At 40.9% G+C, this 16,020-nt stretch overlaps 1 protein-coding gene across 1 annotated transcript; it reads left to right on the top strand.

Moving 5' to 3' along the window:
- Window positions 1–83: 83 nt before the first annotated feature.
- On the top strand, window positions 84–14,668 carry ckmt1 (creatine kinase, mitochondrial 1). Its single transcript, XM_044357313.1, has 9 exons — window positions 84–340; window positions 4,565–4,763; window positions 5,934–6,029; window positions 6,124–6,345; window positions 7,761–7,846; window positions 10,506–10,629; window positions 11,494–11,628; window positions 11,949–12,074; window positions 13,779–14,668. Exons 1-9 carry the CDS (start codon window positions 195–197, stop codon window positions 13,890–13,892), a joined length of 1,248 nt encoding a protein of 415 aa, XP_044213248.1. The 5' UTR covers window positions 84–194; the 3' UTR covers window positions 13,893–14,668.
- The last annotated feature ends 1,352 nt before the right edge of the window (window positions 14,669–16,020 follow it).

Below are 16,020 nucleotides of genomic sequence, written 5' to 3'. Positions count from 1 at the left end.
TTATTTTGTAGCTATACTCAAACGTCCGGTTTCGTGCTGGGTTTCTCCGGTTGTCTTGACGACGCGCCCCTTAAATACTCCTCCCGCCCGTTTCCATTCCAGCAGAGGCGCCTCATCAGCAGCGCTCCCGTCCACCTGTCCTGTCCCTCCCTCCCTGCTTTACCGTCCTTTAACGCCTCTAAAGATTCACAAAAATGGCGAGCAGTTTCTCAAGAATCCTGTCCTCCAAACGGAACATCAGGATCCTGTCGTTGGTCGGAGGCTCGGTAACGGCTGGGTTTCTGCTCCACCGGGAACATGTCAACGCCGGAACGCCTGTGCGCAGGATGTACCCCGCCAGGTAACCTCACCCCCCCGGCCCGTTCGACCGTTAGCTAAATGGCTAATAGAGACACACCTTACATCAGTATTTTCACCCATTTAAAAAGATTAAAATTTGATATTGTCATGTAATTGCCACGAAGTTGATCAAAATTCACTTCGTCGTGATTAAAAATTGGTGTAACGTTTGGCTTTATGTGCAATTGAATACTAATTTTTTTTTAAAAAAGGCAGGGTGCTGATGTAAAGTCACCCAAAAAAAGATGTTTAAAAAAAGGGCGTTCAACCTCTCCAGCAGCCTCATATAACCTTGATGTTAAAAGTAATGTTCAACCTATTAATCATTTTAAAAGCAAAATATCATTATCACAGCATTTTACACAGCAGCAATGTGTATCTGAATCTATAGTTGTCATATTTTGAGGGCTTGTGTCTATATTACATTTTTTCTCCGACAGAAAAACGTTATATAGACGATGAGCCTGAGATTAACCAACCATACGGTTAACAGCCCGTTACACATCCGTTATAACTCAACGTGACTTGTTCATTAATAGTGTAATTGTATAGAGGGAGTAACTGTGAAATATGTGTTTTTATTATTAAAAAAAAAAAATCATATAATCATATAGCTAGAATACTGCACTAAACATACATGTTAACTTAATGCACCTTGTATGGAAATGGTTGGGTTAAACCTGGCTCACATGACATGGAGCTATGTTTGATGTGTAATATTCCTCTAAATTAATACAGAGTAGTGTCTCCTGCACCTGAGCGCAGAGAGACGTGGTTCTGCGCCGCAGTGTGTGACAGGGATGAAGGCATGTATGCTGTGTGTATTGATAGATGGGAACGGCTGTGATCAGAAGACTGAGGAGGAGGGAGGCGTACGTGTCCCAGTGCACGCTGCTTGCATTACAAAGCAGTGTATACACACGGATTACTAAAACCTTATCTTCCATCAGATATAAAACCCTGCTCAGTGTGTTACAGCACCGGTCACATCAAAGGAGCAAGTACAGTTACAGTCTTTACACAAAAGTATTCAATAATTATTCATTACTCGTTTTTTACTGACTGACATTGGGCTCAGCCTTTCCTCTGTATGCCCACGGTTTGTTTAAGGCTTGTCTTATTTCAGAAGTTGTGCTAAGGTCACCTCGGTTGTGATTTAGTGCCCCATGGCAACCAAACAACGTTGATGGCTTCTTATCAGGTCTTATTGACACAATTAACTGGCAACATCTGAAAGTGAAACATTATGCCCTGAATCCTGCCGGTCAGACACACCCAACTTTGTTATGAATTATTACAGCTACCATAGTGTAAGAGAGAAGATAAGGTTACAAAGAATGAGATTATTAACTTTATGCTTGTGTTGGTGGAGAGAGAAAAGCCTGCAGCTGGGCTCATATAATCAAATGCAACTAATGTTAGTGTTTTCTCGATTTATCATTTTGTCTTTTGTGAAAAAATCTTGTTATAATTTCACGGTGACATCTACAGATGTCTTATTTTGTCTAATCAACAGTCCAAAATCCAAAGATATTCCGTTTACTAGAGCTGCAAATATTAGTCGATTAATCAACTAGTTGATTAACCGAAAATTGATCGCCAACTATTTTGATAGTCGATTACTCGTTTTGAGTAATTTTTTAAGAAAAACTGTCTAAATTCTCTGACTACAGCTTCTCAAATGTGAATATTTTCTGGCTTATTTAGTCTTCTATGATAGTAAACTGAAGGTCTTTGGATTATGGACTGTTGTTCGGTACTAAAGAAGACATTTGAGGTCGTCGCTTTGGGAAACAGTGATCGACATTTTTTCAAATTTTTGGACATTTTATGGACCAAACAACTAATCGATTAATCAAGACAATAATTGACAGATTATCAATAATGAGAATCATTAGTTGCAGCCCCTCCATCATCATCATCATCATCATCAGCAAAGCTTCAAATCTTCACATTTGAGAAGCTGCAGCCAGCAAATGTTTGGCATTTTTGCTTAAAAGTGACAATTATTTCATTAATAAAACAGCTGCCAATTTTCTGTTGATCAACCAATTGATTAATCGACTATTTGTTGGGACTTTTCTATAATAATATTGTCTTGGCTGCATCAGCCTGCATGACAGTTGATGAGTGGCCACAGAGTTGATTAGAGCTGCAACGATTAGTTGATTAATCGATTAGTCAATTGACAGAAAATGAATTTCCAGCTATTTTGATAATCAAATAATCGTTTTGAGTCATTTTTCAAGAAAAAAGTGCCCACATTCTCTGGTTCCAGCTCCTTAAATGTGAATATTTTTTGGTTTCTTTAGTCCTCTATGATGATAAACTAAATCAAGACATTTCAGGTTGCATATTGGTCTTTGGGAAATGGTGATCGACATTTTTCACAATTTTCTGACGTTTTATTGACCAAAAGAATCGATTAATCAAAAAAAAAATCAACAAATTAATTGGTGATTAAAATAATGGTTAGTTGCAGCAATAAGAGGATGTATCGACTCTGGATGAGTTGCTTTTGCTCAATAAACACAAATCTTTAGAGCTGCAACCCTTTGATTAAACAATTAGACGATAGAAAATTAATTAATCGTTTTAGTAAAAAATTTTAATGCTAAAATGCAAAAAAAAAATATGGTTTCAGTTTCTCAAATTTGAGAATTGAATGCTTTTCTTCGTCATACATGATAGCTTACTGAATGATTTGGTCTGTTGGACATTTTAAGACGTCACCTTTAACTCTGGGACGACAAATCGATTAACGACTTACAACACCTAACCTGAGAAATGAATCACTAGATTAATCGATAATAATAAAAAAAAAAAGAAGAATCATTAGATGCAGCCCTGCGGATTTTTGGAGTGCATCCAGTGTGATGATTCTGCTGAGTCAGACATCATGCAGAGCTGGACACTGTGTGGGTGAGCGACCACCTGTTTTCCTGGCTCTGTATTACACCGTATGAGTGGACGGTGTCACTAGCGCTGATAACGTCACCCAGTTTGTCCACCAACAACTGATGGAAGAAAAGAGAAGTGGTTAAATCCAAATGCAAATCAGTAAACGCAGAAGAGCAAGTAACCAAGTATGTCTGTCTGATGATTAAGGATGCAGCGATCCGACATTTGCTCTCCTGATACCGGTGCCGATATGTCAACTCAGGGAATCTCCCGACACCTTCGGCGCTCTCTTTTTCCCAAATTTAAAACCTGTATCCCTCACTGTGTGGGACTTATTGGAATAATGTTTATGTAAGGTAACAGTCGGCAGCCACAGTGTCTGAATGAATGTAACCAGTGGAAACACTGAACTGAGGCAGTCAAAGCCTACAGAACAAGCAAAATGGAGTCTTGGCAGAGTCCATCTTTGATAAACATCTTTATATCCAATATTCACCCTCAACGCTCCGTTTAGCGCTTCAGGGAACCATCGTAAAATACAACACAGCTGCCAGTTACTGTATTATTCTAAATGTAGATTTATTAGCTTTCTTTATCTCTTGACAGACCACAGGAAACAGGGACCCAAAAGCTACTTAGTCCAAGCTGCTACTGGAGCTTCAGTCTTTGTCAAGCCAAACCCAATTTCATTTCATCCTTGGCCTTAAGAGTATTATGTTTGGATTAAAGCCAGTCTTCCACAGCAGTTCCTTTCTGTTTCTTTATCAGCCTTAATAATTCATTTGAAAATAGAGGTGTATTAGTTATTTTTTTTTGTTAATTCAGCAGCATTATTTTACTAAAACACCATACGTTTTAGAGCCTGTCTTCTCCATCAGCATTAAATTAATGGCCTTTTTCAACGTCTGGTGAAGTTTTTAACATTGTCAGCCTGTTGGGAGTGAACAACAAGCAGCAGCTGTTCTGTCTGTTAACTCACTGCAGCGCTTTTCAAGGCAAAGCGTTCAATCATCTTCAGCGTACGTGACTTCGAATTCTATTATTCACAGTGCCAATGTGATGGATAGCGCCTGTATGTCCTACACCGCCATCTACATCTAAACTAGTAGCCATATTTTGCAGTAGGAAAGGCGACAGGTTTAATCCGTAGTTACCTCTCTAACTTCCTGGTAGAAATGTCCTTGAGTGAGTCACCGTGGACCTGCTGCAAGGGCACAGCTCCACGGTGAACCTGAGCTCACGCTGCTCAAAAGATTTTTTTTTTTTTTTTTTCCTCTCAAAGATCAATGCAGCTATATGTTATCTTGCATCCGTATTTGTGCAGTGCGGAGTACCCTGACCTGCGCAAACACAACAACTGCATGGCCAGCAACCTGACGCCCGCCATCTACGCCAAGCTGTGTGATAAGTCCACTCCCAACGGATACACGCTGGACCAGGCCATCCAGACGGGCGTGGACAACCCCGGGCACCCATTCATCAAGACTGTCGGCATGGTGGCAGGAGACGAGGAGTCTTACGAGGTCAGACATCATTGCACAAAAAGTAGCAGAAGTCTGTGTACAGAAGTCATGGCTGTCCATGACAAGATAGCATGATGAAACGACGATGATGATGAATAACTGCAAAGTTGAAATTAATATTGGTACAAGAAATTGCAAGGCGAGTTCACAAGTCAACTTCCTCTTACTGTCAAAACAGCCAGGGTGTCATTTCAACACATTTCTCCTTCTAAGACTGAATCATCATAAATTATTGTGAAATTGCAGATTTTTTATCTGACTACAACTGAAAAGAATACAGTCCCTCATCCTCCCTGCCCTGTTTCAGAGGAAGGAGTGTTACATCACCAAAGAGGGCCAGTTTTCAGCTAGGACACCTCTTATGGGATGTCTCAGTATCTATCTATATTTCTAGTTTAATTGCCTGCTTCGTTTAGAGGCCGCTAATATACCCGGGGCTTCTACAGTAGCTGATATATTTCATAATTTGACATGGAAAAACTCTGGGTGACCAGTTTATCATACAGTATCTCTAACATGTAATGTAATGTAGGAGTCATTGCTACTCCCTGCTGTTCTCGTGCACATGTTTCTTTTGATTCTCGTCATATGGGTGTGGCTCTACTGCTGAGGACTGCTGACCGTAAAAAAGATATGTGATAATCCAACCAGTAAATCTACGGATTTATAATAACACACTCCCCGTCCGCCCTAAAGAATATTATGCAGAGACTTTCATTTTTCCATTACTTGTAGGTTTTAGGTGTTAAATCATTTCACAGGGGTTATTATTATTTTTTGCTTTCTTGCTGAATTTCAGTAGTATTCAGGCATGTTTATGGAATCTACAAGATATCATTTACTCTTACCAAGGTATATATTTATAGCTATTAATAGCTTCTTAATAAGCCATTAAAGAGCAGTGTAATTAGATTTTAATTTAGTCATAGTGCCAGTACCTTTTTAGCTCACCCTGACCCCTGATGCCTGATGAAAAGAGATAGAGTCAATACTGTCTGCAGTTTGGGGCTTTTAACAGTAGTCTGGTAGAGTCTGGCAGTCAGGACACACCCTCTGCCTGTTGTGGATAATGTCAGATGTCAAATATTTCGTCCAGGTTGCAGCACACAAATCAATGCCTAAAAAGACTTGTTCAATATTTAAAATTCATAAATTCTGTGTCTGTCTCAGGTATTTGCAGACCTGCTTGACCCTATCATCAGAGAGAGGCACAACGGCTACGACCCCCGCGCCATGAAGCACCCCACCGACCTCGACTCCAGCAAGGTGCGACTCACACTTTGACAACAACACAGATCTTCCTCTTGATCAACTCTGCAAATGTATTGCTGAAATATTTCCCCGCCTGCCTTTATTCCAGGTCCATTCGGGCAACTTCGACGAGCGTTACGTGCTGTCGTCCAGGGTGAGGACGGGCCGCAGCATCAGGGGGCTGAGCCTGCCCCCCGCCTGCACCCGGGCGGAGCGCAGAGAGGTAGAGAAGGTGGTGGTTGACGCCCTCGCCGGCCTGAAGGGTGATCTGACCGGGAAGTACTACAGTCTTACCCAGATGACAGACAAGGAGCAGCAACAGCTCATTGATGTGAGTCATACAGGAACGCTGCTGTATTCATATACACATCAAACACAATTCATATACAGACAACCTTATTCTAAATCATTATAGAGCTGCAACTATTAGTTGATTAATTGAGAAGTCAATTAGTTGATTGACAGAAAATTAATCTGTAACAATTTTGATAATCGAATAATAGTTTTAGTCCTTTTCTTTAAGCAAAAATGTCAAAGATTTGCTGGTTTCAGCTTCTCAAATGTGAGGATTTGAAGCTTTCCTTTGTCATACATGATGACGATGATGATTGATGATGATGACGATGTAAAATTAATATCCTGGACTTTATTAGACAAAACTTTTTTTTAGACATTTGAAGATGTCACCATGAAATTATAATATCATAACAAATTTAAAAAAAAATTGAATGATTTTTTTGACATTTTATAGACAAAATGATTAATCAACAATGAAAACAATCGTTAGTTGCAGCCGTAAATCATTGTATCTTTAATATCTAAGATGGTAATCATATTTTTATCTAGGATGATCTAGAACTTGCCTTTTGTTGGCTGAACCGGTCACAGACCAGCTCTTTAACCACAGTCGTCTGTGATTGAGTTCAAATCAAACATCCCAAGATATGAGTGGAATGAATTGTTCTTACAACTACATTTATACCCTTTTTTTTGACTCAAACGTTGCTTAACCCTGTCATGTGATACGCTGCTTCAGTACACTTTACCAGCAAATATTACTGGGACCACTACAGAAAACTGCAGATGAACATTTAATATCCAGGACTGACTAACTGACTGTCCCTGTAACACATCGGCCACAATTTCACACATTGACCACACGCGGTCCAGCGATATACGAGGTTTTGACCTAGTCTTGTTTTATAGAAACCTGAATCTCTTCACATGAGTTAAATCACATTCAGAGCTTCAGTTGTAGGAAACAAAGCACCAGAACAGCTTATTATTGCATGCCACCGTATTATGTTTCATAACAGTCGTCTAATTTGCACATACCAATCTCATGATGAGGTATTTTACCCAAATTAAATTACACACAGCAACAATCTGCTGAGTGATAACAATGTCCAGTGTATGGATTTGATTATGATTTACTTACTGTACATACAAACCATAATTCATATTCTGTGGATGTGGTTACAATTTGAAGAAAAAAAAAAGTCTTAGAAGAGGAAAAAATACAGAGCAGACTTCTGACATGAAATCAGATATGGGTGTGGGCCGTGCCTGCAGTGGCATTTTTCTCCAACCCACAATGAAAGATTATTGAGAGATTATTGAATTCCAAAGTCTCACACCCCCATTTTCAATCTTCCCGTGACAATACTGTACAATCTACAAGTTTTGACTATTCCAGTTATAGCTACTGTTGACACTTTGAGCGTTTGTTCTCTGTGTTTACAACAGGACCACTTCCTGTTTGACAAGCCGGTGTCACCCCTCCTGACATGTGCAGGTATGGCTCGTGACTGGCCAGATGCCCGTGGTATTTGGTAAGTGGAAAAACCCTGTTGATACATGTTTCTGGCTGATTGGTCAAACTTTTGAATTCAAGGCAAGACAAGGCACTGAAACACTGTTTGAATACAGTATTACATTTCATTACAAGCTTAAGGCATACAGCAACAAGCCACCTGCATGGAAACAAATAAGAAATAAAATACAAGAAGACTGTGATGGATGACAAGTCATCAGGCAGTTTGATCCAGAGAGCAGGAACACAGTACCTGAAAGCAACCCTGACTAGATATGGATCAGGTGGATATGGATCATGACCTGAGAGATCTGATTGGAATGAAGCCAGTAAGCAGATCAAAAATATACTGAGCGAGTTTATTCCGTATTACACTGGGAGTCAACACATTTATAGTTATTAAGTACAGGAACAATATGTTACACTTTGCATGTATGCTTAAGGACTGTTGAAGGGATTTAATAGGTGAGAAGTTAGACTGTAAAGTCTTGACAGTTCACTGATGAAGGAGAGGACCGACCAGATATATTCTTGTAAGAAAATGTAGAATAGTTTGGAATATAATGACAATGTGTTTTTATATATTTCAAAGTCAAGTTTCACCTTTTCTCTAAGGTGCTTTTGATGATTGACATGATGGTTGAGTTTTGACAGTGTGACATGGTTAATAATGTGAAACAGGTTATTTTTTGCCCATTTTTATCTGGATTCTTGGGTGGTCGTTACTTGTCGTTTGGAGTTTTTCTGGCATTTTGACGAACAAACATTCAGTTGGTGCCACGACGACTTTTACGAACCATCTCCATCGCTGCTGTAAACTGACAGCACGTCATACAAAAAGCATATATCTGTAATCTTCCCTCAATTGTTTAATTTTGACGCTACATGATTACACCTATTTAATAATTCAGCAAATAACATGTGAAATGTTGTATTGATAAGTTTTTCTGCCCCCTCATCATTCATTTTATGGGTGCTTTATGAACTTCCCCATTCACTTCTACCTTGGCACGGTTGCAGCAGTAATGTAATTTCCCCTTTGCTGAGCTGCTGTGGAGGTGTATTAGCAATGCAGACAATGCCCCTTCAGCGTTGAGTTTCAGCATGTACCCAGGAATAACCCCATGCCAGCCAGCCAGCCAAAATCAATCACCAACCCTCCCTCCTCTCTCCTTCTGCCAGCCGTATCAGCCAACCTCTCCTCCCCTTAATAATTCACCTTCATTTGATCCCTCCATCATCTCGTCTTTCAGGTCCACTGGCAGCTTTCTCTGTCTCTCTCTGGTTCTGCCAACCCCATCCTCTTTCCTTTAATTTTTATCACCGCCCATATTTTTTGGCTCTACTTTGTCTCCCTCTTGGTAATCACTCCCTCCTCCACCCTTCTAATACTCCTCTCTTGTTTCACTCCTCTCTCACTTTCTTTTTCTTCTTCTGTGGTTAAAGTATCCTGTATTTTCCTTCTTACTCACCTCTCTCTACCCCTCCCCGCTTTTTTCATCTCTGTCAGCTCAGTCCAATATCTTTTTCCAACCCGCTGTCTCCAAAGCCTATCCATTACCTCATTAAATATAACAATTTTAAGGGGGTCAGTAAGGACAAAAAGGCTTCTGTAGTGGCTGACTGTGGCTATATGCACTTCAAACTTCACATCCTCTATAAACATTTTGCCCTGAGTTTGGCACCAGGAGAGGTCATCAAAACCCAATGGATGCATCCTCTGGGGAGCACAAATTAATTCAGCAAATGTCAGATTTTGGAGTACTGTATGTTATTTACAACTCAAGATTTTGGCCCCAGTGTAGCGCTTTAGGAAAGGTCCAAATCTTTATGATTCATATTCAACGTTCTATGAATATCCACAGCGCATTTCCTTTGCAGTATCTTGTCACAAAGTGTTGGACAAGTGGAAATTTTGATGTGATAAAGTAGATAAAGAGGCAGGATATGAACGTCAATCAAGGGAGGACCGACAGACGGATAAAGGGACAGACCGCCATCACTATCTCTAGAGCCTGTCACTCACGTACTGACTCATTTCAAGTATTTTATTTTAAGAATAGAAAGGTGCTTCTTTCCTGCACATTTCCAAAAATTCTAAGAACTGCGAGCTTGTTTTCTCCGTTGCTGACAAGCCGATCTCCGTGACTTTGTGTTTTATATTTTATGAGGCACCTAGTTTGTTTAAAGTACGTCATAAATCAATACTATACCACAGGGCCACGTAAGCACAGTGAAGCCTTGTACACTAACTGCTACTGTAGACAAACACAACAGTCAATGACCTGCAGCAGAAACAAGCATTATCCTCAGTGACTGATGGCTAATGGCCTCTTCTCTGCTCACCAATATCATATGGCTCTCTTCATAGAAAAAAGCCATCACCGATCCCCTTATTAACTTAGCCTAGACATTTTACCCCTGTATGCTTCCATAAATGCCACTTCAATATTGATTCAGAAAAAAAAACATTGATGTGTATACAGTAAGACTACTATATGACCATATTTGGAAGTATGAACAAATGATTGTGAAGCTTAAACATTGAAAAAACTTGTACTGTGTAGCTGCCCAGTGCTCCTTGACAGCTTTGATGGGTCAAATGTTTAGGACGTATAACCCTAACCCACAAGCATCAATACAGTATAACTCAACATACATTTCTCTCCCTTGTGCAGGCATAACAACGAGAAGACATTCTTGATCTGGATCAACGAGGAGGACCACACCAGAGTCATCTCCATGGAGAAGGGAGGCAACATGAAGAGAGTCTTTGAGAGGTTCTGCAGAGGCCTCAAGGAGGTAAGGCTGTGTTTGTAGACTCGTGTGTACATACATGGATTGTTTAAGATTGTTCGAGAGGCTGAGGAAACAGAATTGACGAGGAGGTGGGGTGGGATCCAGAAAGAGAAGAGTGAACTTTTATTTGGTTCAGGATGTTTCACTCTGCTCTGTGTGTGTGCACTGTTTATCCAATGCATCTCAGGATGTGACACACAAACCCGGAGCACGAGGAGTTACAACCGACCGGTTTGATGTGCAGCCTGGTGTCGGCTGTGTATGATTTAGTAAAGGTAAATAGTGGATAATAATGGGCTGTTGTAGACTTTGGCTCAGAACTTTTTTAGCCTGCAGCTGTAGCAGACAGGTCTGTCTTGCTGCCTTTAGATAGCTTTACTGATTTAATCATCCTAATGGGATGGCTCAAACAGAGTCTAAAAGCATGTAATGCATGCTTGCAAAAGCAAAAAAGAACTGCTTGCAATGGTCTTTGCCTCGCCAGACAGATGGACAAAAACACACTGTCCAAATATATCCATGCAAATATAAATTATTTATCCAAGCCGTCCAAGTTCCCCATTTGAGGAAGTGCAAAGGACAAGCAGAGCAACATATAATGCTCCACTGTTGCACACTGAGGACGTGACAACTCTGAACAACACACCTTAGTGCCTCTGCTACATTACAGTTAACTTTAAGCCAGTCCACTCACACCAGAGTTCATCCAACAATCCTATAATCCAACAACTCTCTACTCTTTACTTGTTAGCTCTGGAAAAACAACAGCTGGCAACAATTTGCTATGTCTGATCGGTATGTACACATCCAGCGAAAGTGCCAAGTACAAATAAAACACACACTCATCGTGATTCCTTCTCTCTTAAGGTGGAGCGTCTGATCCAGGAGAGAGGATGGGAGTTCATGTGGAACGAGAGGCTCGGTTACATCCTCACCTGCCCCTCCAACCTGGGCACAGGGCTCAGGGCCGGGGTCCACGTCAAACTGCCCCTGCTGAGCAAGGTAACAGAATAGTTGTAATAAAATGAGGATGAGTATTTATAAGTGGTGGGGGGGGGGTTATTTGTGTTGCTAAAGAGTGACCACATGTCCTGAAAAAGCATCAAACTAGTCTGTGAGAGCCGGAAAACAATGCAATTAAAAAATTCATGCAAAAAAAAAAGTATATTTTCTCCAAATGATGATATTTTCTGAATGTTTAATGATCATATTCACCGGAAGAAAAAAAATGTTCCTTAAATGTTGGTGGTAAAATTGGTTGAATTTAAAAAGCGCACATCGAATAATACAGCGATTGAAGTACGTCTCCCACGCCCTCCCAGGATTCACGTTTCAGTAAGATCCTGGACAACCTGCGCCTGCAGAAGAGAGGTACAGGAGGCGTGGACACCGCCGCCGTGGGCGGTGTGTTCGACATCTCCAACCTGGACCGCCTGGGACAGTCTGAGGTAGGAAAACCTGAGTAGAGAAGCATAGAAATTTAGACTGAATGAAGATAAAAAGGGTGTAAGTGACCTGCCAAAATGCTCCCCTGGAGTTGTTTTTTAGCCAATAGTACAAGGACAATGTGTGGAATTATCAGTGAAAAGCAGGGCGTTGTGGGAACATTGCAATTGCAAACTTGCCCAGCAAATCCTCCCTGAGTAAATAAAGCTTCAATAGATGATTAATTGAATCAGGCTACTTTGGAGGCATTAGTAAGGCATCAGGAACTAAATAAACAAGTGCCAACGTGTATGTTTTATGTCATCAAGTCCTTTTTTTTTTTTTTTTTTTTTTTTTGAGAACAAAACTGTAAGATGGTTGTATTTTCCCAACCAAACAGAGGTAAAGCTCACAGTTGCACGAGGAGAAGAGAGGGAGAGGAACGTCCTTGTAATCTGTCCTTGTCGTGTTCTTGGTCATGCTGTCATGCCAGTGTAACACAATGCAGCTGTTCTCTATTGTTGTGAGTGTGTGTGTGTGATCATATATTTTACTCTGATTACATGGAGAGCAGCTCTTCACTCTTTCCTGTCGATACGGAGCGGACCGAGAATAACTCATCTAGTTTTTTTTTCACCGTTACGTAACACAGAATGCTCATTGTTTCTGTGCAGCCAAAATAAATCCTGAACTTTGACATTGAGATTGAGTTTAGGTGTTGGAAGAAGGCAAGCAGAACATTGCGGTAGTCTGACTCCTACATCCCTTCTTGTTTTAAGTTTGTTTTTTTTAAGTGTGTGGGCCGCTCTGTGGTGTTTGGTCGTCCATCATCCAGACTGATGAGCACTCAGGAGAGGAGCACTCTGAGGGTGGAGTGGAGTAGTTAAGAGATGGAGGGATGTTGGGGGTAGGAGCTGCTGGAGCAAAGTTCACGAGGACAATAATAAATGTTGCTCCTCTTTTGGACAACAACAGCAGATACACTATCCTGTATGTGCAAAACACAAAATGCAACTAAAGGAAGGAGCTTATAAGTCTTTCATGATGGTTTAACTCAGCATTCACCTTAATTTAAATACATTTTGATATCAAAAGCAAAACGTGTCCTATCTTATGCCATGTGTTTCTAAGATATTGCATATTGTTAACTGATCTGAGCTGGTTATCGATGTGTTTGTGCTTCTGAGTGTTTGTTTTCTGATCTCCTTTTGCATCACACACATTAGCCTGAAACTGAATCCCTGTTGCAGAATCTCAACAGCTTTTATGGATATAAATGTCTTTATATATGCTTCTTCTTCTGTGAAAATGTGCTCTGCTTGAGCCTTATATGTAGAAACTGTGCAACTATAGTTCATAAAGCTTACAGTTAACTCACACAGATGTTGTAACAACGGATGTGTTTTGGAGATGTTATTTTTGACTAAAGTTTAAAGAAGCTTTTTAAAACAGCCTCTACTTGATGCTGGCTCACAGCTTTGGCAGAATGCTTGTGTTTATATTCGGCCGTCTCCGCAGCATCCATAGTTTGGTAGCTCAGGGTTTGTAAATGTCAAGGAGGCAGACAGCTCTTTGTCTGCAGTTCCCAACAGTTGCAGTATTTGGAGAACCTAAACTGTTCAAGAGGGCTGATTGTATTAAGAATAATATGATGAATGAAATATTCAAGTACTGTTTATGTTCTGCTGATGACTTGCAAGTTAAAATCTGTTCCATCCCTCCCTCAGGTCCAGTTGGTGCAGACAGTGATTGATGGCGTCAACTACCTAATCGAGTGTGAGAAGAGGCTGGAGAAAGGCCAGGACATCAAGGTGCCTGCACCCTTAAAGCAGTTCAAGTAGACACTGATCCCTGACCTCATCACACAACCCCCCCCCCCCCGGGCACACGCACACATGCACAAACATCCCCACTCTGTGCCCATAAATATGACAAATATCTCTGTCATTGCCTCATTTTATTACTACCACTTATCTACTCATCCCTCCCCGTCCCACAAAAAGCCTCTCTATAATATAATCTACATATATTATACGCAGCTATCTGGCTAAACCCAGTCAGAGTCCCAGAATACTGCTTTGGGCTTCAGTGTTTTTCAGATGCATTTGAAGGGTTTTTATCTTAAAACGGAAATTTTAAACTCAGCTCCAAAACGACAGCAAACATTATTGAAAGATGCACAAACTGTAGGCTTTTATAGTGGAGCAAAGATGGCCGCCATTTTGCCCTTTGCTGCATGGCCAAACAGTATCTACGGCTCTGCTCCCAAGGCACTATTCAGCCCAAACCCTGCCGCATGTCCTATACTCAGCCTGTCTCTTCCCCTCATTCCGGTGTGTTGATTGGTCATATTATCTGGTGCTTGTATAGTCCATCCATTTGTGCTTTACTCACCATCGTGGATTGTGTGTACATAGTTTCTTTTCATCATTTTGAGTGGATTTGAATGTGAACTAACTGCAGAAGACTGAAGAGACTCCAGAGGATTTGTATGTTTGATGTTTGACACTGGCCGGGCTGGGTTCTGTACTGTAAGCTCCTGAAGCAATATCATTCCAGCTCATCTGAATGTCATACTGTAATGTCTTTTATTAAAGAAATCATCTATTTAACAGTACCTCTCCCTCCTCTCTCTGCCTCTCATTTGTCGATGGAGTGTTTCCACGTGAGCTGGACTTAAAGATCTTAAAGGATTAGTCCTTTTAGTGCCGAAGTCCATACTTTTGTTTGAGCCGGCCAGCTCTATAACTACTGTTGTCCGTGAGTGAACGAGTGAGTGATGAAGTTACACCATTGGTCGGCCGGCCGACTGTTGGAGTTTCCCCATTGGCGGTTGCTCTTTCAAAATGAATCAGCGCGAGATGATGGAAGTGGAGGACAGCAGCGTGACGCGGAGCGAGAATTCAGTTAAACTCCTGTTTAAACAGACGCGTACCAGCGTCTCTGTGTCTCCTCCTCCACCATCCAGAGTAATCAACTCTCCGGCTGACAGCGCTGTCAGCAGCTGGCAGGAGAGACGCTCTACAGTGTGTTTGCATTTTATAACTGAACTAATACCAGGACGCAAGCTTTTTATTCCTCTGACATTTTCACATCACAAACGATGAACAACAGCATCAAAACACGAGTCTTGCAGGTAAAACGTGCGACTCTCGTAGGCTGTTATATTGGTTTAGTTTGGGGCAGCTGCTCTGTTGTGCTTGATTTGACTGTAACTGCAGTAACTGGGCGGAGATATGCCTCCTGGATTTGCATCCAAAATGCTGTCAAAACTTTCATTCACAATTTCCACTGCAGCCTCCATCATCATCAACCAGGAAAGAGGCAGAAAAAAGGTGCATAGAGGCATGAGGGAGAATGCACGGTTAAAGCAAATAACCATCACGCTGACAAAACACTCAAAAAAGTGAAAAATGAGAGACAACTGCAGAGTGAAATAGATGAATGTTCTGTCCTAGTCTTATTATTACTATACTTCCACTGCAGCTCAACAGGGAAACAAAAAAAAGGGAATTTGATGCTAAACAGACTGTAACTGTGGCAGATATCCACACTTGATATGACTCAGACTGCTGAAGCCTCATATAAGCTTCAGATAAACTTGTATTTTAGCAGAAAATACTCTTTTAATAGAGTAATATGGACACCTGACTTTTGTTTTAAGGCAGACTTGGAAAAACTGTGAACCTTTAATTCTTTAGTATTCAAGTGGATTTTGCTCAAGCCTGAAGCACCAAGCTCGAAGTAACCACGGTGACCGAGCTGGAGGAGCATGATTGCAATCAGTGTGTCTGCATAGTGTCATGTGACAATGTTAAGTCAGAGGCATAACGAAAATGTATTATGCCTGAAACACAGTGTTCTTGTTTTCACACTTAGCCTTCAAATCCGGAAAATGACTCAATTTCTTAAACTACATTTTTTTTTAGGATCCCTTTATAAGGCAGTCTGTACAGGCACAAGTTAGTT

The sequence above is a fragment of the Thunnus albacares genome, chromosome 7, assembly GCF_914725855.1.
Source record: "Thunnus albacares chromosome 7, fThuAlb1.1, whole genome shotgun sequence".
NCBI classification, from domain to species: domain Eukaryota; kingdom Metazoa; phylum Chordata; class Actinopteri; order Scombriformes; family Scombridae; genus Thunnus; species Thunnus albacares.
This window is presented reverse-complemented; position numbering and strand designations above follow the sequence as displayed.

Bases quoted from the DNA above. Each gene is read 5' to 3' on its own strand.
- ckmt1 (XM_044357313.1), top strand. From the start codon at position 195: ATGGCGAGCAGTTTCTCAAGAATCCTGTCCTCCAAACGGAACATCAGG. The intron at 341-4,564 runs GTAACCTCACCC...GTATTTGTGCAG, and splicing joins CGCAGGATGTACCCCGCCAG to TGCGGAGTACCCTGACCTGC. The intron at 6,346-7,760 runs GTGAGTCATACA...TGTTTACAACAG, and splicing joins AGCAGCAACAGCTCATTGAT to GACCACTTCCTGTTTGACAA.